This window comes from Opisthocomus hoazin, chromosome 8, assembly GCF_030867145.1.
Source record: "Opisthocomus hoazin isolate bOpiHoa1 chromosome 8, bOpiHoa1.hap1, whole genome shotgun sequence".
In the NCBI taxonomy this organism is placed as follows: Eukaryota; Metazoa; Chordata; class Aves; order Opisthocomiformes; family Opisthocomidae; genus Opisthocomus; species Opisthocomus hoazin.
Genome location: NC_134421.1, coordinates 2,065,994 through 2,085,140, shown reverse-complemented (window position 1 = coordinate 2,085,140; position 19,147 = coordinate 2,065,994). Strand labels below are relative to the sequence as shown.

The following is a 19,147-nucleotide window of genomic DNA, read 5'->3' as shown; positions in this document are numbered from 1 at the left end:
CGAAGCAGTCTGCAGCAAGGCTAAAAACTCAACCCAAATATCCCGATTCAACAAAAGCATCCTTCCTGTGAAAAAAATTCCATCAGAGAATGGAAAACAAACATAACTCCTCAACATCTGACACTGCTACCTGTATGAGCTTACCAGTGCTCTACACTCTCTGCTAACATTCTACAGCAAACCATAAACATGTCTTCAGTGCGCCGAAATGAGCCCCGGCCCTATCTACAGGAATCATCTGAACATAACACAAAAACGCCACTACCCAAATCTATGCTAAATATATATCTGTAACTTCTATTAGCAGAAAAGCTTATACTAACATAACACTATCACAAGTAGAAGAGATTAAACTAGAAACCACACTCTTTCTTGCTTCTGCGCACATCACATTCTACCTAGCAGCTAAAAGCAATGAGAACTTGCCTCCATCAAGGAGAAGGGGACAACATTGCCTTTCCAACCTGGAAGCAAAAAAAAAGTTTGCCTTTAAAGAACAGGAAGGTGAGCTGCCTTTACCTTCTCAATTTCCACCCATTTTCTTTCCATCCTGCCTTCCACTAGGTTAAGAAAAGCAGCAGCTTCTGTTATGTTTCTTGTGGGCTATCTCGGCTTCTGGTCTTGTGGGGATAAAGCCTGCTCTACTGTATGTGACATCTACAGTTGGTAGAGGACTCATCAGGATTCAAACAACGTGGTTATCCTTTATAATTTAGTCAAATCTAAGAATATATTCCCAATGACTTTTCAAGTGCATCTCCGAGGTGCCTGCCAAAGGTCAAAGTACATCTCTAATTCCAGCGCTATAGTCAAGGTTAAGTTCTTTCCCAAACTCTGCCAATGCCACTGTTTCATTGAAAGAGAAAAGAAGGAAAAAAAGAAGGAAGAATATTTTAACCTCAAACAGGTGTTCAGTAGCACATCATTTTATATTATCTTTTCCTGAAACCTGAATTTTTACTGTAATCAGTCTGATGAGCTGTCACCCCAAATGGTCTAACTCCCACAAAATTATGAACAACTTCAAAAAGGGCCTCATGAGGAAAAAAAAGCAATTTTAACTATAGATGATGTTTCTAATTCCGACTGTTGTGATCTCATCTCTTATTTCTTCACTGCATACCTTCAGATCCTAAGCACTGCAAATACATTTGCAGAACCAGACTAAGTTCTTAACCTGCAACAACAAAAGTCTAAGTTGTTTGTATATTTATAGTTCTTGTAACAAGTAACACCTAAGAAATACCATAAGATCAACAGAATTTTAAAAAGCACCTCTGCATTTTTCCCATTTGTATACTCTGTACACGCCCTCATTTGGGAGGCTGGCAATTTCGTCATTTTTCCTACACTGTCTCTATTTCTGAAATGGTTAGAAAAAGAATAAAAAAATCCACATAGAAATAGGCAAAGTCAACTACTCTTCCTGAAATTTCAAATGTTTAGTTCACATTACAGCATGCCTTATGTATTCGCTTTTATTGATTTGCCCCAGCCTTGCAGCAGCCCTCCAGTGCCTGAAGGTGCCTACAAGAAAGCTGGAGAGGGACTTTTTACAAGGGCATGTACTGATAGGACAAGAGGTAATGGCTCTTGAAAAGAGGGCAGAATTAGATTAGATATTGGGAAGAAATTCTTCCCCATGAGGGTGGTGAGGCCCTGGCCCAGGCTGCCCAGAGAAGCTGTGGCTGCCCCCTCCCTGGCAGTGCTCAAGGCCGGGCTGGATGGGGCTCTGAGCAACCTGGGCTGGTGGAAGATGTTCCTGCCCATGGCAAGGGGGTTGGAACGAGATGGTCTTTAAGGTCCCTTCCAACCCAAACCATTCTATGATTCAACACATCAAAAAGTTCTTCTCTGCCACTCTGTAGCCATTACTTCTACAGTCAGCTGTTACATTGCCTTCAATAACATCTGCTTATCTGTAGAAATACCTTTGGAAACTTTAAAGTATGTATGACTTTTAGCAACACAACACAATTTCACTGTCCTCACATAATGCCAGGCAAACAGTATTAGGTTTACTCCAGTTGTGGGCAGGTTCGTGCTGTGCTCACAAGCTACATTTCAGAAAACAGCTGCACCTTGGACGCTCTATCGTTCACATCTGGCCACTGCATTTTCACATGCTTGAGAACTGAAGGATCATTAAATTTAAAGTATTAATACAAATGTTTAAAATATCTTTTCTGATCTACTTTTTTCTTGTGAAAGTTGCAATTTAGTTAATTTCTTTCATGAAGATACAAATACCAACTCTTTGAACCACCTTACCGCTTTTTTCTTTTGACTGTTGTAATTATTTTTTAACATATTTGTACATATTTTTAAAAATTAGTTTAACTATTGAAGTTAGTGTTCAGATTACTACGAACATTAGCCGTTTACTGACTTTGCTACCTTCCTGCATACAAGACATTCTGTGTGGGTATGTACAGAGAGAGAAACAGAATATACTCCTGAGATCAAGTTTGTCACCAAGAAAATGCAATTTAAATAGTAAATTTTAAACCTTGTCTTACATAACTAATCCAACAGAAAAAAAAAAGACACATTTATCAAATTCATTTTCTATTAGCAGATAGACATTTCATAATAGCAGCACTAAGAGGTACCATGCAATTTTGAATCTCTGAATACAGAATAGAGATATATTTAAATTGAAATAAAAATTTGGAATTTTGTATCAGGTGATTTTCATTAAAGCAATGTATTATTTTCACACAGAAAGTAAAACTGCGTATTTCATTTTGCTTCAGCAGTCAGCAGTATTTTACTAATCCTTTGGGAATAAAACGTATCAATCATCATCCGCTTAGTCTCCTCCCTCCTTCAGCTTTTAACTCTCTCTGTGCAAATTCAAATGTCTGCTTTGTTTTCTGTTTCAAAGAAAGAGGTACAAAATTCTCATATGAGAAAAACCAGAAAAAAAAAAACCACAGAAGAGAGGACAACAAAAAAAAGAAGCCAAGCACTGCAGGAAGGCATATGATACCTTACATAAAAATCCAATGTTATCTCTCTCCTTTTCAGATTATTACGAAATGTCATGAACCTCTTCATTGAGAGATGCTACACATTCCTGTGTAGAGGATTTAACCCTGTATGGTGTCAAGCAAATAGCACTGAAATTTTACAGAAAGGCAGTCTGACAGACACAAACAAATTGCTGGAGCTCATCAAACTGAAAGTCCATATCCTAAGACAGTGAGCAGCACCAGATGATTCAGAGGAAGAATCTTCCTAGTCCCTTTATTGTAGACTTCTGACCCGAAGCATGTGTCATCACCTACTTCCACACCCCCCTCTCCCCCCCCCAGCTACAGGAGCTCTGGTTGTTTTTATCCATATGAACACTATCTCTGCTATGCAAAAGGATTACTGAAACAGGCTCCAAAAGACCTAGGAGTATGTATGTCCAAAATAATCAAGCCAGCAGGTAAAACACAGTTTTTGTTTTTCAAAGACTGATTTTAAGCAACACAATTTGATATGATTTTATTAAATTTAATTAAAGCAAGCTCTGCATTGCAAAACCAGCTGGGCTGTAGCCACAACCATTAATGCACAGCAGACAGCCAACAAGCCCAAAGCTGTTGCTAGTTTGTACACCAGTTAAGACAAAAAAGCAGCACTGCATTTGCAGCCTTAGTGTAATTCCACTGGAACAGTTGTACTGTGTTTCTGTATAGAACACATTCCTTGTCCTTTAAAGGGTATGCTATCTTATACTTGAGAAGGGTTCCTTTCTTTTTCCTCCTGTAATTGAAAAGTATTGTTTACTGACGATTTAAAGCTTGTTTTGACAAAGAGAGAGCTGACGAGGCACTCAAGAGCTTGTATTAAATCAATACTAGACAGAAGCGAGCAGCTTGTATACGCGCTGTGGGATAAATATGTGAGCAAGTGTATCTTCCATGCTTTGAGAAAAGGTTACAAATAGTTTTATATATATACACACATATGAAAGAGTGTGAGTGAGCAAGCTCACATTCCAAGAGAAGTTTTCTGGCTATGTCCGGAGTGAAGTCCACCCCCTGCTAGACAAACCTATTTTTTTCAAACACAAGAGGATATTATCAGAGAAGTCTGTGCTGATATACAGAAAGCAGAGATTGTCATGGCTTGGTGAGGTGATGAACTGACGGGTGGATGGCGCCCATTATCTTCAGTTCTCAATCCAAGTTTTCCTGAAAAACCCCAGGGGGAAGAGAAGGCTCCAACTGAGCACAAGGCACGAAGGACAAGAAAAGGATTAGGAGTGAAGAGGAAGGAAAGAAAGGATAATGCAAGAGATACTGCAGAGGTTTTAAAGAGCTGGAAAATAGTTTCTAGATTAAAGGACCAAGTTGTTGGCAGTTTAAAGCAACATTCAGGTTTTAACTTCTATACAAGGATATTACACAAAATAACTCTGAACTAAGAAACAATTGACCAAAAGAAATTTATCTGTACTATATATAGAAAATATACTCAGGTTCAGCTGTTTCAGCGCTCCTTGGAATTTTAAAATGTTTCAAGCCTTTGTTCGGCAAGCGTATCACCCGCTACCCAGCCACCAGCCAGGGGAACCTGAAATGAAGTATAAGGGGAAGCTGGTTCATGAAACTCAGCTTAACTGCTTCTACATCAAACCGGGAGGTAAGGCAATGTAACTCAGTTGTGTGCACGCTAACTGTACTGGTATCTACCTGCTGGGATAAGTATTCCCTTTCTACTTAAATAGAACACTGTATAATGCATGAAACTACACTAATAACTTAGAGTAATATTTGGGGATAATGTACTGTGAAGTCCTGTATGTATGATCACACTACCACGGGATTTAGATAATTCTGGTAATTCTCAAATCTGTGGAGTTAAAAAGGTGGATGGCTTCTCTTGGTAATATATTGTCTTTTTAGCATCTAACGAACACCGCTTTCCCACTTCCACATGACACAAGGTATGTAAGTATAAGGAACATGAAAGAAAAAGTGGGGGTTTTGCAGACAAAGAGGCTAAGAAGTTTAAAACGTACAAAAGCTCAAAATACTAAAGGTATATGTGTGTGTGTGAATGGACTAATCTGAAAAGAGGGTTACGTGAGAGATTTCTAAACAGCAACTAGCTCTAATAATTTAATTTGCAGAAGACATACATAAGTATTCATGTACATATTTACACTGATCTGGAAACATCTACCATCTTACACTATACAAGGAGGTGTCTATGAAGTAGAGGGTGTACCGGTAGTCACATGAATATAACCTCTTTAAAAGAATTATCTGTTCCAACTTGAACTCTTGAGATTTACTGCATCATATGCCCATCTTATCTTAAAAAGATGTCCAGAATTCCCAGCGCTGGCAGTACACTCTGAGCAGCAAACGTCCAGACAAGTTAATATGTTGCTTATACACTGACATCCATAAATGGGAAACAAAGACTGTGTCTAGCAGATACACGCAGTATTATACTCCTACCATTCTATACAGAAACTCATCCACAACTGCAGGGTGCTTGACACACGCTGTTAATCCTATTCCATATACTTTTCCTACCAATTTGTTTGCCCAGGCAGGGATACAGTTCCACCATACACAAAATAATTACCAGCCATCAAAAAACTACATAGCTTTGTTATCTTAGGTCCTTAGCCTGTTTCTTCTCACATGACACAGTTTCTCTGACTTTCAGAGCGGACTCCATTGTTCCACAGAACTGAAAACCTATGTCAGGATTACTGCACTTCTTTTTCTTATGCTTTTATTTTATTTTTTTTTTTTTTTTTTTTTTTTTACACTTCCTTCATCACATAACAGAAACACATCATTAGAGCAAAAAGATGGGGGCAGCCATCATAGCTACAGTTGCAAAAAAACACTTTACAAATACAAAGCATTCTAAGTTGTTTCCTTTGCTCAGTGAAAGACTTCCAGAACTGGTACCAAATCCTCAGGGTAGAAAGGGTGAGGAAGAAACAACAAAAGTCCTTTCAGGTAAGTCTGAACAGAAATATCTGTGCTAAATTGGACAGGGTGACAAGGATATGGTTTTTCGCCTCAAGACTTCTATCTTAATCTTAAGGTCTCCACAACTGGTATGTACAATTTCTACTGAAAAACATATACTGTATTTAAAGGAAAATACGAATAATAAGGCAGCCATGCAAAAAAGTAATTCAGAAATACTTACTAGTAGAGACAATTTTGCTTTAGAAACAAAAAACGGTATTACAGTTTCGCCTCTAATTTTTTTTTATCTGAACCCTAAAAACCTAAATCACAGAACTACATTTACTCTCCGTAATAAGCACAAAAAAAGCCCAAACACCCTAAACTAGAATTACCCAATACCTGCTATCCCTAGAATCACATTAATAATTTAGTTTGGTTGGAACCCCTGCAGGTCATCTAGTCCAGCCTTCTGCTCAAAACAGGGCTACCTTCAGTAAGGTAGAGAGTCAGGAAAAGAAGAAACTATCATCAACTACAAGTTACCACAGAAAAGAACATTTTATGTCTCTTTTTCAGTGAACTTTTTTTAAAGTAATTTGCATATATGCATACTTCTTCACTCTACAGCAAACTATCCTGTCCCTTTCACTACGTTAAAAAATCCACTCCTGATTCCACAGACTCAAGCAGAGTTTAGTTACAGATTTCAAACACAGGCGTATCAGGTTGCGTACTCCAGAACTGGCAAGACAACTAACTACTAGACAGCAACACCATGATTCCCGATCTTAAAAATCACCTGCCTGGAGCCAGCACTGCTGCATGTCCATCCACACCCAACTGCAAAACAGTGCTTAGTTATGCCATCAAGTTACAATAATATTGTATATCTCAACAGGCAAGCATTAAAGATTTTTAGGCATCCTTGAAAATTAAAGTGAGAGAGAGAAAGCACAAAAATCTAACATATAAATATATATATTTTATGTTTTTATAAAAATGTAAATCAGTATCTATACGATTTCCAAGGGGTAGCTTATTATTTTTCTTGACATTCTGAAGCTATTTATACCATCTTCTAAGCACATGAAAATCATTCATAGACTGAAGTATAGGCAAAGGGAGGAACTATGTGGGAAATGTAGCAGGAAATTAGTAACGCTTTCATATACGCTTTTATAAACTGGTCTAAAACCAGATAATTTCTGAGTGTAGGCACAAGGAAGTCAGTAAACTGAGCACTAGACAGCATCTCACGTGAAAAAAAATTCGTCGTCACTATGTATCTGATAAGCAAGTTCCTTCCTGCTCCTATTTATTTACTTCTCTCAGGAAAATTTGTACATGACAAACAATAAAATAAGTTAGACACAAACGGTAAAACAGGTTTCAAAAAAAAAAAATGCATGCAATATGACAAAGCTCATTCTGTGACCTTAATTTTCTGGGTTTAGAATCAACTCTTACTACAACATTAACATATTTTCAGTACATATATTTTTTTCCTTTTAAATTTAGAAAAGGAAAATCGTATCTATACTTCACAGTGTCAGCATTCCAATGCTCTCTGCAAAACTGCAGTTTCACTTTAAGGTCAATAACACCCAGGGAAAATAATCATGACCTCTGCTGCTGTTCGTTCTTGCTGGATGCATGATGAATTTTTATAATGCTGATCAAAGAAGAGAAAGTGGAATGGGAAGAAGGAGGAGCGATTTGTTTATTTCTCTGAGACAAAAATGTCTCCAAGGACAGAACCTCAGGTAAAGCACAAGCATTTGTATTCTGAACAAATGGCAGCAGTCAGTCCAGACAGGTTTTTAAAAGAAACCACTTTAGCCAAATCTGTTCAGCCAACGACACACCGCTAACGAGGGCAAGGCTGTTCTGCCAAAACTACTTTGAATTTCTATAGTTTGAGCTTTCACTTTTCAAACAGTTATGTTCCAAATTGACAAACGTTTCTCAAAGAGTTTTAAAATACAGAAATATTTTCTTCAACAAAACATGCAGGTTCCAGCAGGCCAGAATAGTAATTTTGCAGTCAAACTTAACATAAAAAAATTGCTTTTAAGTTGTTCAGCTGTGACAAAAACATTGTGTTTTTGCTTAATGATGCAGCAACAGAAAGTCACGTAATATTTCCGAATCAGCAGACCACTGAATTTAGAGAAAAAATAATACAAATTGAATGAAGTTAAAAACATTTAAAGATATTTGTTTCAAAAATTCAAAAAGACCTATGAGCATTTCAGGAATAATCAACTGAATACACATTTCAATTTACTGTGTTCATCTTGTTGTCTTTTTTTGTTACTGGACCACACAGTGTATGTTGGCAGGTAGGAGGCTGATAAATAAGGCTTTCCACTTTAAACTGGTATTTTTACCAAACCCAAAAACCAAGCAGAAACTCTATTACATTGTAAAAATAAAGCCTGGAATACCTGTTTTGCCTGTCACAATGGAAACAATTGAGCAAGTAGTTGTTTATTGATCAATATGCAGAAGGCTGAATCTAGCGACATATACGAGTAAATTTAACCATCAAATGCTGGTTTCATTCTCTAATAAAAACACATCTCAGAAGAAAGAAGAGATTTAAAATACTGAATTACAGAATATATAATGTAGTATAGACTAAGAATATATTTCAGGGTAAAAAAGACACTATAGTCTCCAAAAGAAGATTGCTTTTCATGACATATTCATTTTTACGTATCACTCATTCTATTACTGTTGTCTCCTGCTTTCCCTTTGGATGGAAATTTCTAACAGTCTTCAAACTAAGATGTTCTTTACCAGAGAAATACTACCTGCAGGGTCAGTGGGGCTTCAGAAAGACCTACAGAAGTGGGACACTTATCCATTTAGTGTTTTTTACCAGGATGTATTTACTTAGAAGTGTAAACTGAAATGAGCCACAGTCTCCAAGAAGACGAGTTGCTCTATTTGAGGGGGCTCTAGGATGCTATAACATAGAACCGAAGAATGAAAAATAACAGTCTGAGAAAAACATACACCATTATCTTTTCCTAAACATTTTACAATCACCTGCCCCCAAGCATATATTTAAAAAAAATATTCATACATAGATAATGATGACCTACAAGTTCAAAAAAGCCCCGCAAACGAAAACCAAAACTTATGCTACTGCTTTGGACAGCTGGCAAACTTCCCTCTCCCCCCCCACCCCATCTCATCTACCGGACATCTTTGCAGTGCAGGAATCTGGGAAAATAATACTAAATTCTCAGGGTTCCGATAGATACATGGTGGCAGGTTAAACTGGACAACTGAAACTAGTACGAGATTATGGACACATCACATGTATCTAGACAGTTTTACCAAAATCAGGCATGTCTGGTCTGCTTTTGTACCACTTCCCGAACCTCTGCAAAAGCTCAAATTCAACACATCTGACGAAAGTTTCATTCCGTTTCAAGCCCAGGAGGTGACAGGATCAAAGGCCTTGCTACAAATGTGGCACAGAAATGAAAAGTAACTTCTGTGCCCAAATAGGTACAGAATCTAGTCAGATACAGAGTATTTGTTGATCTGTCACACAATTTCTTTCTCTACTTGCTATAGCACAAAAGCATACAATTAATCTGTATCAGATCATCATCATAATTAGCACACTGACTATTATAAGGTAGGATCTTGTATTTTTTCTGGCAGCTGAAGTAAAGCTTGAAGTAAAGCTAAGTTTAAGATATGTAACTTAACATTCGTCAAATTCTCTGTGTCCTGTAAACATGGAAAACAGTATTCAGTGACAAAATGATTGATCAGTCAACTCAAGAAATAATTCACTGACCCAGCATACACCCATAGACACCTGGTACAATATACAGCTGGGAATAGTTGCAAGTAAATTTTTACTTAGCTGATCAATGCTAAAAGGAGAAAAGGAAGTTATTGTAACCAGTAATTTACAGTTACGCATTCCTTCTGCACTACCTCATATTAATCAGCACCAAGTCTTAACCAACAGGGTCTAAACATTGGTTTTCACAATAAATATCACCAAAGATTATGGAAAAAACAATAGTTATGTAGTTAAGATTACTTAAAAATAGAGCCTAGGAAATTTTTTAAAACCCTTCAAACTGTTAAGATGATCTAAACAAAAACAGAACTACCGTCTTGCTCTCAAAAAGAAAGCGGCTAAAACTGCCATTATCTAGGTGAGTTTGAAGGTCACATTGAAAATACCTATTTGATCCATAAACCTTCTGTTTCTTGGTGGACATGGATTTCTGCTAGCATTAAAAACTAATCTAAGCTTCCCTCCCGGCTTGTAAATTAATAACCCTAGCTCTAGCCTAACAGATTTCCTAAACTAAACTTCTCTGTGAAGTAGTGGATCAGTGCAAATATTAACTGGCATGAATCCCAAATCCAGCCTGAAAAGTCCTGGGATTAGACTGTAGGTGTCTGCAACACGGTGTTTAGACAGTACTTCAGCTTCAGGTGACCAAGGTTACATGGAACAACAGAAGAAATACAAAGACCATTAAAGTAAAAAGATCAAAATATTCCTTATTTTAGGTATTCATAATATTTATAATTATTGTGTATAATTTTGGAAAGCTTTATCTACTGTAATCATGTACTGGATGTAAAGCAATCTTTACAAAATAACAATTATAACAAAATGTTGGCGGACTTGTCCAGTACACAAGTACCACCTTTTGCTTTTATTTCAGACTGTGCAATACAACCAGCCATAGATACTTAGCTGTAATGAAATGAAGCTGGTTTCAACAAACATTCAGAATATTGGAAGAAACAAAAGACTGGGCAGGACTTCTTTATTCCTCCAAATGCTTGATTTTGTATTTTTCTGAAATTTACATTGTCAAAAAATCCAAATGTAAGTCTTGTTATATGGGAAAGCAACTATACCAATTAGAAAAACAGAGGAAACTCTGCTAGTTTTATTATATCTAACAAGAAGATATGTATGAAAAATGGAGTAAGAAGTAACCAAGTCAAACAAAATGTTAGAAAAAGATAACTTGTTTCCAGATCCTGATAAGTATTACTGCCAAATTGTTCACTGTTTTGTCAAGTAAACAGCTCTCACCGAGTGCTCCTTGTTAGTAACTGGAAGTAGGAGATAAAAACAAAAATCCCAGTTTTGGATGAAAATTATATTTAATAAGGAAGAAGCCTGAAGCCTTAGTTTTACAAAAATTATAAAGACAAGTTGTATAATAAAGCAAAATACAAGCAAAATACTCATATAGAAAATTCAGGACATAGTCAGAATCACGTTTGGATGAGACCCTAGTGAAAACAGATAGTTAATGCTGAGGAGGCTCCTTTATTTTATGTAGCAAAGGCTTTGAAATACACAGTAAGGAAGAAAGGGCTAGAGGTATCTGCATCTCAGTAGAGACATTACCACCTGAACAATCTGTATGGACCTAAAGAAAACCTGGAAAAGTCAAATGAGTTGGTAAGTAACTTTTCTTCCATGGGCCTGTAACGCCAGTTTGCTCTGGGAACATAGATGTTTCTATGAAAATCTGAGAAAACAACAATTTTTCCTTTGAGGTACCGAGACCTTCAGTTTTGTTGAAGAACTAATGATTAAGCCTTCGTAAGTGTAATTTAGGAAGATAAATAACTAAGGGTAACATACCCCTATACCTGGAACACATCTGATAGGAAGTGAAATCCTAAACTAGTGGATTTTTTTAGTAAAGCAAACACGAATCTTCTCTCAGATGACAAAATTCTCAAATTAAGTAACATACAGATTTACCCACGGTTAGATCGAACAGCTGACTGTGGTAAAAATCAGACCCAGGCTGAAGGTGATTTTATAAAACCGGGAGTACGCTGGCTGGCGATCTTTTTATTTCTTTTTTCATGGTTACACTCCAGGAATTGATACAGTAAAGAGTGCCATAAGGTCAAGAAGCTATCAGATCTTGTGGCTGAGAGATCCTAAGTCGAAAGAAAGGTGTTGCTACTTTCACGTTGTCGCTGGGAAATTGTCAGTGTAGGTGTTGTGGGTTAACCCCAGCCGGCAGCTCAGCCCCACACAGCCACTCGCTCCCTCCCCTCAGTGGGATGGGAGAGAATCAGAAGGGCAAAAGGAAGAAAACTTGTGGGCTGAGAATAAAGGCAGTTTAATAGGTAAAGCAAAGCTGTGCGTGAAAGCAAAGCAAAATAAGGAATTCAATCACTACTCTCTATCAGCAAGCAGATATTTAGCCATTTCCAGGAAAGCAGGGCTTCATCATATGTAACAGTTACTTGGGAAGACAGACGCAGTAACTCCAAACATCCCCTCTTCCTCCTCCTTTCCCCAGCTTTTACTGCTGAGCACAAGGTCACACAGTCTGGGGCATCCCTTTGGTCACTTGGGGTCAGCTGTCCCAGCTGCATCCCCTCTGAACTTCTAGCGCATCCCCAGCCTACTCACTGTGAGAAACCGGAGAAGGCCTTGATGCCGCGCAAACACAGTCCAGCAGTAACTACCCTAAAAGAACCATTGCCCAGACAGAACAGCCCAGAACAGAAGCCTTCTGCATTTTGCTGTGGCACAATTAGCCAAAAAGTCCCAGACAAGTTACTTGAACACAGGCCTGCTGCTCAGAAGCACATGTTAATACTGATACCTGAAATGCGGCAAATCTAAAATTCTGATATCTCTTAGTGAACAGATGGCTTACACTCCCCAAACCCCCCAAATTTTCTCCTATAAAAACCCAAAGAAATCACAGTTTATGTATAGTACTCAAACTAAAGACTATCTTACTTCACTTCAGCATAGAGTTATGACAACTTCTAATTACTCTTTATACCAATTGTCTCAACAAAAATGAAAAAATAATATATCAGGTTTCAAAATGTAGGCATGAGTACACATATACATAAACTCAATGGAGTTTCACAGCGAAATAAACAAAGATTACATATACACAGGAAAGACTCTTCAAAATCAGATGGGATAAATAGGTGTCATGGTCTCTTAAAACCCTAATATCTGGTCTAGTCTAGGTCAGCCTGGAGATGTCTGCATTTCTTTTCAGTTTCTTTAGGAATTTTGATTCTTTGTCAGCCTATCAAATACTGTCAAAAACAGAAGTTTCATTTAGGTTATTTCTCTGTTGTTTCTACCACTTAGTGTGTCCGAACAACAGGATTCCCTCCTGATATACTTTCCAACTCCAAATTTAGTTTATGAAGTAAAATAGTCTAGCAGATTACCAAACTGGGCTGCTTTGTGTGCTGCAGATTTCCTCTGCTTTTACTTCAGCCAGAGGGTACATTTCCGCATCACACTTTACATAAAACATTTTTGCAGTCTGCTTTTATGCATCAGGCACAAAGTATAGATCATACTAGAGCTCTGCCTCCAAGTACAGATAAAAACTGCATATTTATAATTGCTCATTCTCATATAATTGGACATTTTAACAGTCAATGTATATCTGCACGTAAAAGTAGAGCTTTCTCAGGTCTTCCACTTCTTTTTGAGTTGGCCTGACACTTGCTAATTCTCGTATAATCATGCAAGATAAACACAGAGCCCAAAGTAATAACTTTGTCTTTCATCAGAGTTTAGATTAGGCTCAACACTACGTTGCCAAGAGTTACCCCTAACAGTTTAGGAGTAACCTGCCTTCCAACTTGCTGTAAGGACAGTATTTTGGAACTGGAGCAGAAGACAGGGTTTGAATTCACTGCATTTGTCTATTACTTACTTATTATTACTCTACTCCAACCCTCAGTGGATCTGCTTTATGGCAAGACTTCCCAGCACCGATGGGGATGTTCAGAGCACACACAGTATCTCTATGAGTGTCTACACTCGTCACATAGACAGGAATATGAAAGTCTACTATGGGTCAGTTAAATTAAGAGATTACTGTTAAGAACATTCTAATACTTCCCTTAGAAGAGTGGCATTTTAGGAAGCATTGAGCAGCTCTTTCAGCGCACCAAAAAGCAAAATGTATTCCTTCAACTGTAACTGTTAACCAGCTAGTCTGAGCCCTTGAAAGCTGCAGTCTAATAATGTGGACTGCCTTAACCAAGAACAGACTTCGAAGAGGAGCTGACTTCTTCAGTACTTAACCTAACATATCACATACTTACATCTGGCATTTCTGTACAGTAGAAAAGGGTCCTGCAGCTGGAAATCGAGGTCTTTCGTAATAGGTTCTGTTCGATTTTCCATGCTCAGTCTGTTCATAATTGTGAAGCCATGCCTTGGAGAAGCCGATCTGAAAATTATCAAGTAGAAATCATGTCAAGTCCAGGAAAAAAAAAGAAATTACTAGAATTTCTTTGTTGTATAGTTCCCCAAAATTGGTTTTATTGGTTTCTAACAAATACTAAAAAAAAAATCTAATTTTGTTGCCAAGGAAATAACAATTGACTCTTGCAGTGTTTCATGCAATCCTTTTAATTATGTCAAAACGTTACATTATGTATGAGAAATAACAGAAGCACCATTGATCTTACAATAGCTACAGAGAGTATGCCACATCTGTGATACTACCATTTGAGGTCCAGTGATTTAGTCACAGCATAATCATATCTGCATGCCCAGTTTTCACTTCAAGTTATAAAGTCTACAACTCCTGAACAGGCAAGATGTCACAACACGCCACTTTGCCCCAGACCATGAGCATCACGTTATCCAGCCACCACCAGCGACCCTATAGTTTCTCGCTGGAGCAGAAAACAGCAATTACAATGATTCAGTCATGGGCCAGAGCAAGTGTATTTTTTTAACACTGAGGTTAACAACTGCAGATAGTAACAGTCATCCCAGATAGGGTTTGCTATACCCATTTAAAGCATAAGGACAACAGCGAGGGTGTTGACACATTGGAACAGGTTGCCCAGAGCCGCTGTGGATGCCCCATCACTGGAAGTGTTCAAGGTCAGAATGGACAAGGCTTTGAGCAACCTGATCTAGTGACAGATGTCCCTGTCCATGACGGGGGGGGTCAATGAGATTTTTAAAGGTCCCTTCTAACCCAAACCGTTCTAGATTCTATGACACTAAATCATTATGCTCATTCATGGGGGTTACACTTCAAGTCACTTAGATTATTTTTATTAACGTGAGCTGTTAAACCATCCTGACAGGAGCTCTTACTATCAAACCAAGTACAACAATAAAGGAAAAGATGACGGCTAAAAATTTGGGAAAAGTGCCATCTCTGGTAATTGGTGGCAGGTGGATTTCTCTGTGAAATTCAAAGCACAGGAACCCGCATTACAAGATTGGAGTCAACAGAAAATTAAACAAAAGTGGAACCTTTAACAGGAATCCTTGTTTGCAACAGTCAGTACTTCAATTCTTCAAACAAACAAACAGAAACCCCAGTCCAGTTCCCCTGGTGTTAACCCAGTTGGAAGTCTGATGCTTTAACCACTGCTCAGAATTTGCAAAGATGAGATAGGTGACACGTAAGTCAGCTCAAGTAAACCGGTCACGTTACTTCACATTGTCACAACAGTCACGAGAAGCAACAAAGGCAACACCAGCGCTCTCCAACCTATGGTCTGTTGGCAGTGTTTTTTCCACAAGACTTTATGACTTTGTTCAAAGCCACAAGAAATTAAAGTTAGAACTGATGGGAAGGGCAATGTATGATGTTACAGCTCACAAGCTGTTCCATACTATAGCCTACAGGGCAGCCAGTGTAGCAATCTCTGCTGTAAATGGAAACTTCCTCCACCAACAAAACGGACAGTGAAGGATCACAGATGCTACAAGTACCTGGTTACACCTTGTCAGTTCTGGAGTTTTCAAATCAACATACCAGAGAAATACTACTTCTGTTTTGCAGTACACAACTAGCCACCTCCACCTACTGCTAACACAACTGACTGCCAGCTCTTTACTCTTGTGGTGGTAACAATAACAGCCTCTTATCTCCACATACATGAAAGCAGCTTAGAAAAATTACCGATGATGATTACCACTGCTGGTACAAAAGAGCTCAAAAGATTAAAACCAGCATTCCCACTTCACACAAAGCTCACAGTCTCTTGGGCCTCCCTCTCACTTCGCACATAACACCTCTTCTTCTCAAAACAACCTCTCGCTTTCTCAGTTCTCCTACCAGATCCCCATCAACATAAATGTTGAAGCAGAAAGTTTCTGCTTTGGTGTCCCATCCCAGCAGCTACTGCAAGATCCACTTACTGCATTATTTTCTGATTTTAACAACAGTCACAAGGAAGTGCTGGGGCACTAACTTGGAAACCCAAACATAGGGCAGGCTTCACAACTGATCTAAGGTACATGGTAGAATAAATGATGTAACCAACGCTTTTAAAAGACAGTCAGAGCTGCTGCTAAAAGAAAGCATAAAACCATCCAATATGTTGGATAAAATATGCATGAACAATGAATAATCAAACGCAAGTAGTATGAAAATTCCCTAAGTAGGGAACACAACAATTCATAGGTTCTACCATTCCCTTACTTTGAGGAATCTCGTTATTTATTTCACTGTTTGCTTTCTGTTCAGACACCTTATAAACTGCAAATGCTACAACCTCTTTAACACAACATAACAGTTGTCTATGATTTACCTATACTTGTCTATGGTTTACCTATACTGAGATTTAAATATCACATTTGGAAGTCTTATCCAAACACCAGTGATGCACCCCTCCCAGTGTTTTCTTCCCCACTTTTGCCTCTGCCAATTTCAGTTTCTTTTCACCCTTGCACCATTTTTCTTCATTAAGCCACACTCCATCCCAGGTAGCATTTGCACATGCACAGGTTTCACCTGCAGACATTAAAACGTTTCTTCCTCACCTTGTGTAAACAAACAGCGTTCCCTCCACATCAGTCTTCTCCTGAAGAAAAGGAAAGTTAAGAAACTTGAAATCATGGCAGTGTTTTGCTAGCCATCAGCGAGCCCCCCTTCATCTCTGTTTTACCAACACGATCAGTTACACCTCGCTCCATGAAAAAATAACTAAGCCCAACTACATCGGCCGGTGGCAAGAGACCAGAACTGGCACAGGTCAGGGCGCAGGCGACGCAGGTGTTAGGACAGGATATGAAAAGGCTAAAGGCTCGACACCATGAGTCTAAACACTGCGCTGGATTAACTCCCCGCTTCCCCCAAGGGGGGCACACAGGCCGAGTCAGGGAAAGGATTTTCCAGCAGGACAGGTGAGGGGGAAACCACACGACAAGCAGATTGCACAGGTTCTTCGAACACAGGCCCCAGGCCCCACCACCGTAACAGACCGAGAGCCATCTGCAAATAGCCACAATTTTAAATTACCAGAATCTTCCCCAAGGTAATCATTTTTTCAAACCTTAAGCAACCTCCTTTCTAGCACTTGTAACTCCCGTGCTCTTTTGTACACGCTTTGGTTCTGTCATGGATGTCCAGACGGCAGAAGAGCTCCTGAGGCTCAAGGCCCTGTTTAAGCCCCATCTCCTACGGCCCTGCAAGCCTCCCCAAACCCACTTCCACGGCACCCCGGCGCTTCTCACACTCCCCAGAGAGGCTGAGCCAGGCACAGCCCCCGACCCAGCCTGCCGAGGGCAGGGAGCGGCCCGCAGCAACCCCTCAGCACTGCCCTCACTCCCGCCCTCGCACCTCCGCCCCGGCAGCGGCCGCCCCTCACGCCCTGCACCCGGGGGAGGGGCGAGGCCGCCGCGACGCCCCGCCTCCCTCCGCGGCGTGGGCGGGGCCTCGCCTCGCCTAGCCCCGCCCCGCCACTCCAACGGCGGGCGCGGGGAGGGGCGGGCTCACGTACCCACTCGCTGGCGCGGTGCCCGAAGGTGTAGAGCGCCACCTGGCTGGCCACGTCCACGATGCTGCTGATGTAGGGGTCGTGCTGCCGCAGCGCCGCCAGGCTGATGTCCAGCCCCTTGCCCAGCAGGGCGGCCCCGGCCACCGCCGCCGCCATTTTGCCTCCGACAACAACACAGGGTTCCTAGTAGGCGCAACCAATCCAGCGCAGAGCGAAAGGGTGTCGGCTCCCACCCCCGCCTACCCGCTCGGAGCGAGAGCGGGCGGGAGAGCCGCAGCCCAGCCGCCGTAATCGAGCGCCGAGCGCCGCCGGCTCAGGCCTGTTGCCGTTGGCGACGGGACAAGCTGAGGGGCGGCCCGGCGGGCCCCGCCCCGGCCGCGGGGAGGCGGGGAGGGAGGCCCGGGCGGCGGCGCGGCGCCCCCTGCGGCAGCGGCCCGCCTTTGCCGGCCGGTGTGCCCGCCGTGCCGGCACCGTTCGCTGGCAGGCCGCTCCCGGCCGCTGGCCAGGCCGCCGACCGGCCTCCTTTCCCGAGCGGCCGTGGTTCCCGCGGCTGCAGGCCCGAGAGAACCGGCCGAGCTCCGCGGGAAGCGCTGCCCGGGCGCGGGTGCTGGCTGTGCCGAGCGGGGAGTCCCGCCCGCCCGCTGTGCGCCCGTTAGCCAGAGCGGGAGAAGATGAGGTGCCCGCCACCCTGTCCGAAGCCTGAGGAGAGTGGGCAGCCCCAGGCCACGGCGGGGCTGGAGCCACGCGGGCTTGGCATGGCAGCGTGCGGCCCAGGAGAGGGCGGACGCGTGAGGCCGCGCAGGCGTCGCGGCGGTGTCTGTCGGCCCGTCCGTACGCGTGCGTCCTGTGGGCTCACACGCCTGCACCGAGGCGAGGCACGCCCGGCGCTGGAGCAGGGGCTGAGGTGGGTTCAGGTCGATGAGCACACACGGCCCGTGGTTGCTAGCGTACGCTCACAGCCTGCTGCTCAGAACCTGGGGGAGAAAGAACGCGAGCGCAAACTAAGCCGTCATACAGCCCTCATGGGTATGTATATACACACATGCATCTGGCAAGCAGCTGAAACATAAACAAGCATACTCTGTATGGAGATATACAAACAGCAGAGGAACAGATGGACGAGACTATGAATTTAGTTACCATATTTTCCTGTTAGACATGCGTATTTATTATTAATCTTTTGATACCAACAGTTTACAGCAAATACATGAGCTTTATGTGGCATGCAGATAAACTCGATACGTACTTAGATTTAAAGGATTTGCTTAACTTTTCAGGCTGAACCCCCTGAGAGAGCAAAGTTTTTTTTACTTCATCACCTCAGACTGATGTAGCAATTTCGTAAGGAGTTACCACCTTCTGTATATCACAGAATCACAAAATGTTCGGGGTTGGAAGGGACCTCTGTGGGTCACCCAGTCCAACCCCCCTGCCGAAGCAGG

General features: G+C 41.2%; 1 protein-coding gene across 2 annotated transcripts in view; it reads right to left on the bottom strand.

The window, feature by feature from the left end:
* Positions 1–18,039, bottom strand: part of DCP1B (decapping mRNA 1B) — a 48,277-nt gene extending 30,238 nt beyond the window's left edge. The window contains exons 1-3 of one of the 2 annotated variants that reach the window (XM_075427822.1): positions 17,709–18,039; positions 16,750–16,790; positions 14,058–14,185 (exon numbers count right to left, since the gene is read on the bottom strand). In XM_075427822.1, the coding sequence (XP_075283937.1) occupies positions 14,058–14,185; positions 16,750–16,790; positions 17,709–17,861 (322 nt within the window). In that variant the 5' untranslated portion in view covers positions 17,862–18,039. Of the gene's footprint in view, positions 1–14,057; positions 14,186–16,749; positions 16,791–17,261; positions 17,411–17,708 lie in introns of those variants that run through there. The other variant, XM_075427823.1, reaches the window with a different exon arrangement.
* Positions 18,040–19,147: the final 1,108 nt, after the last annotated feature.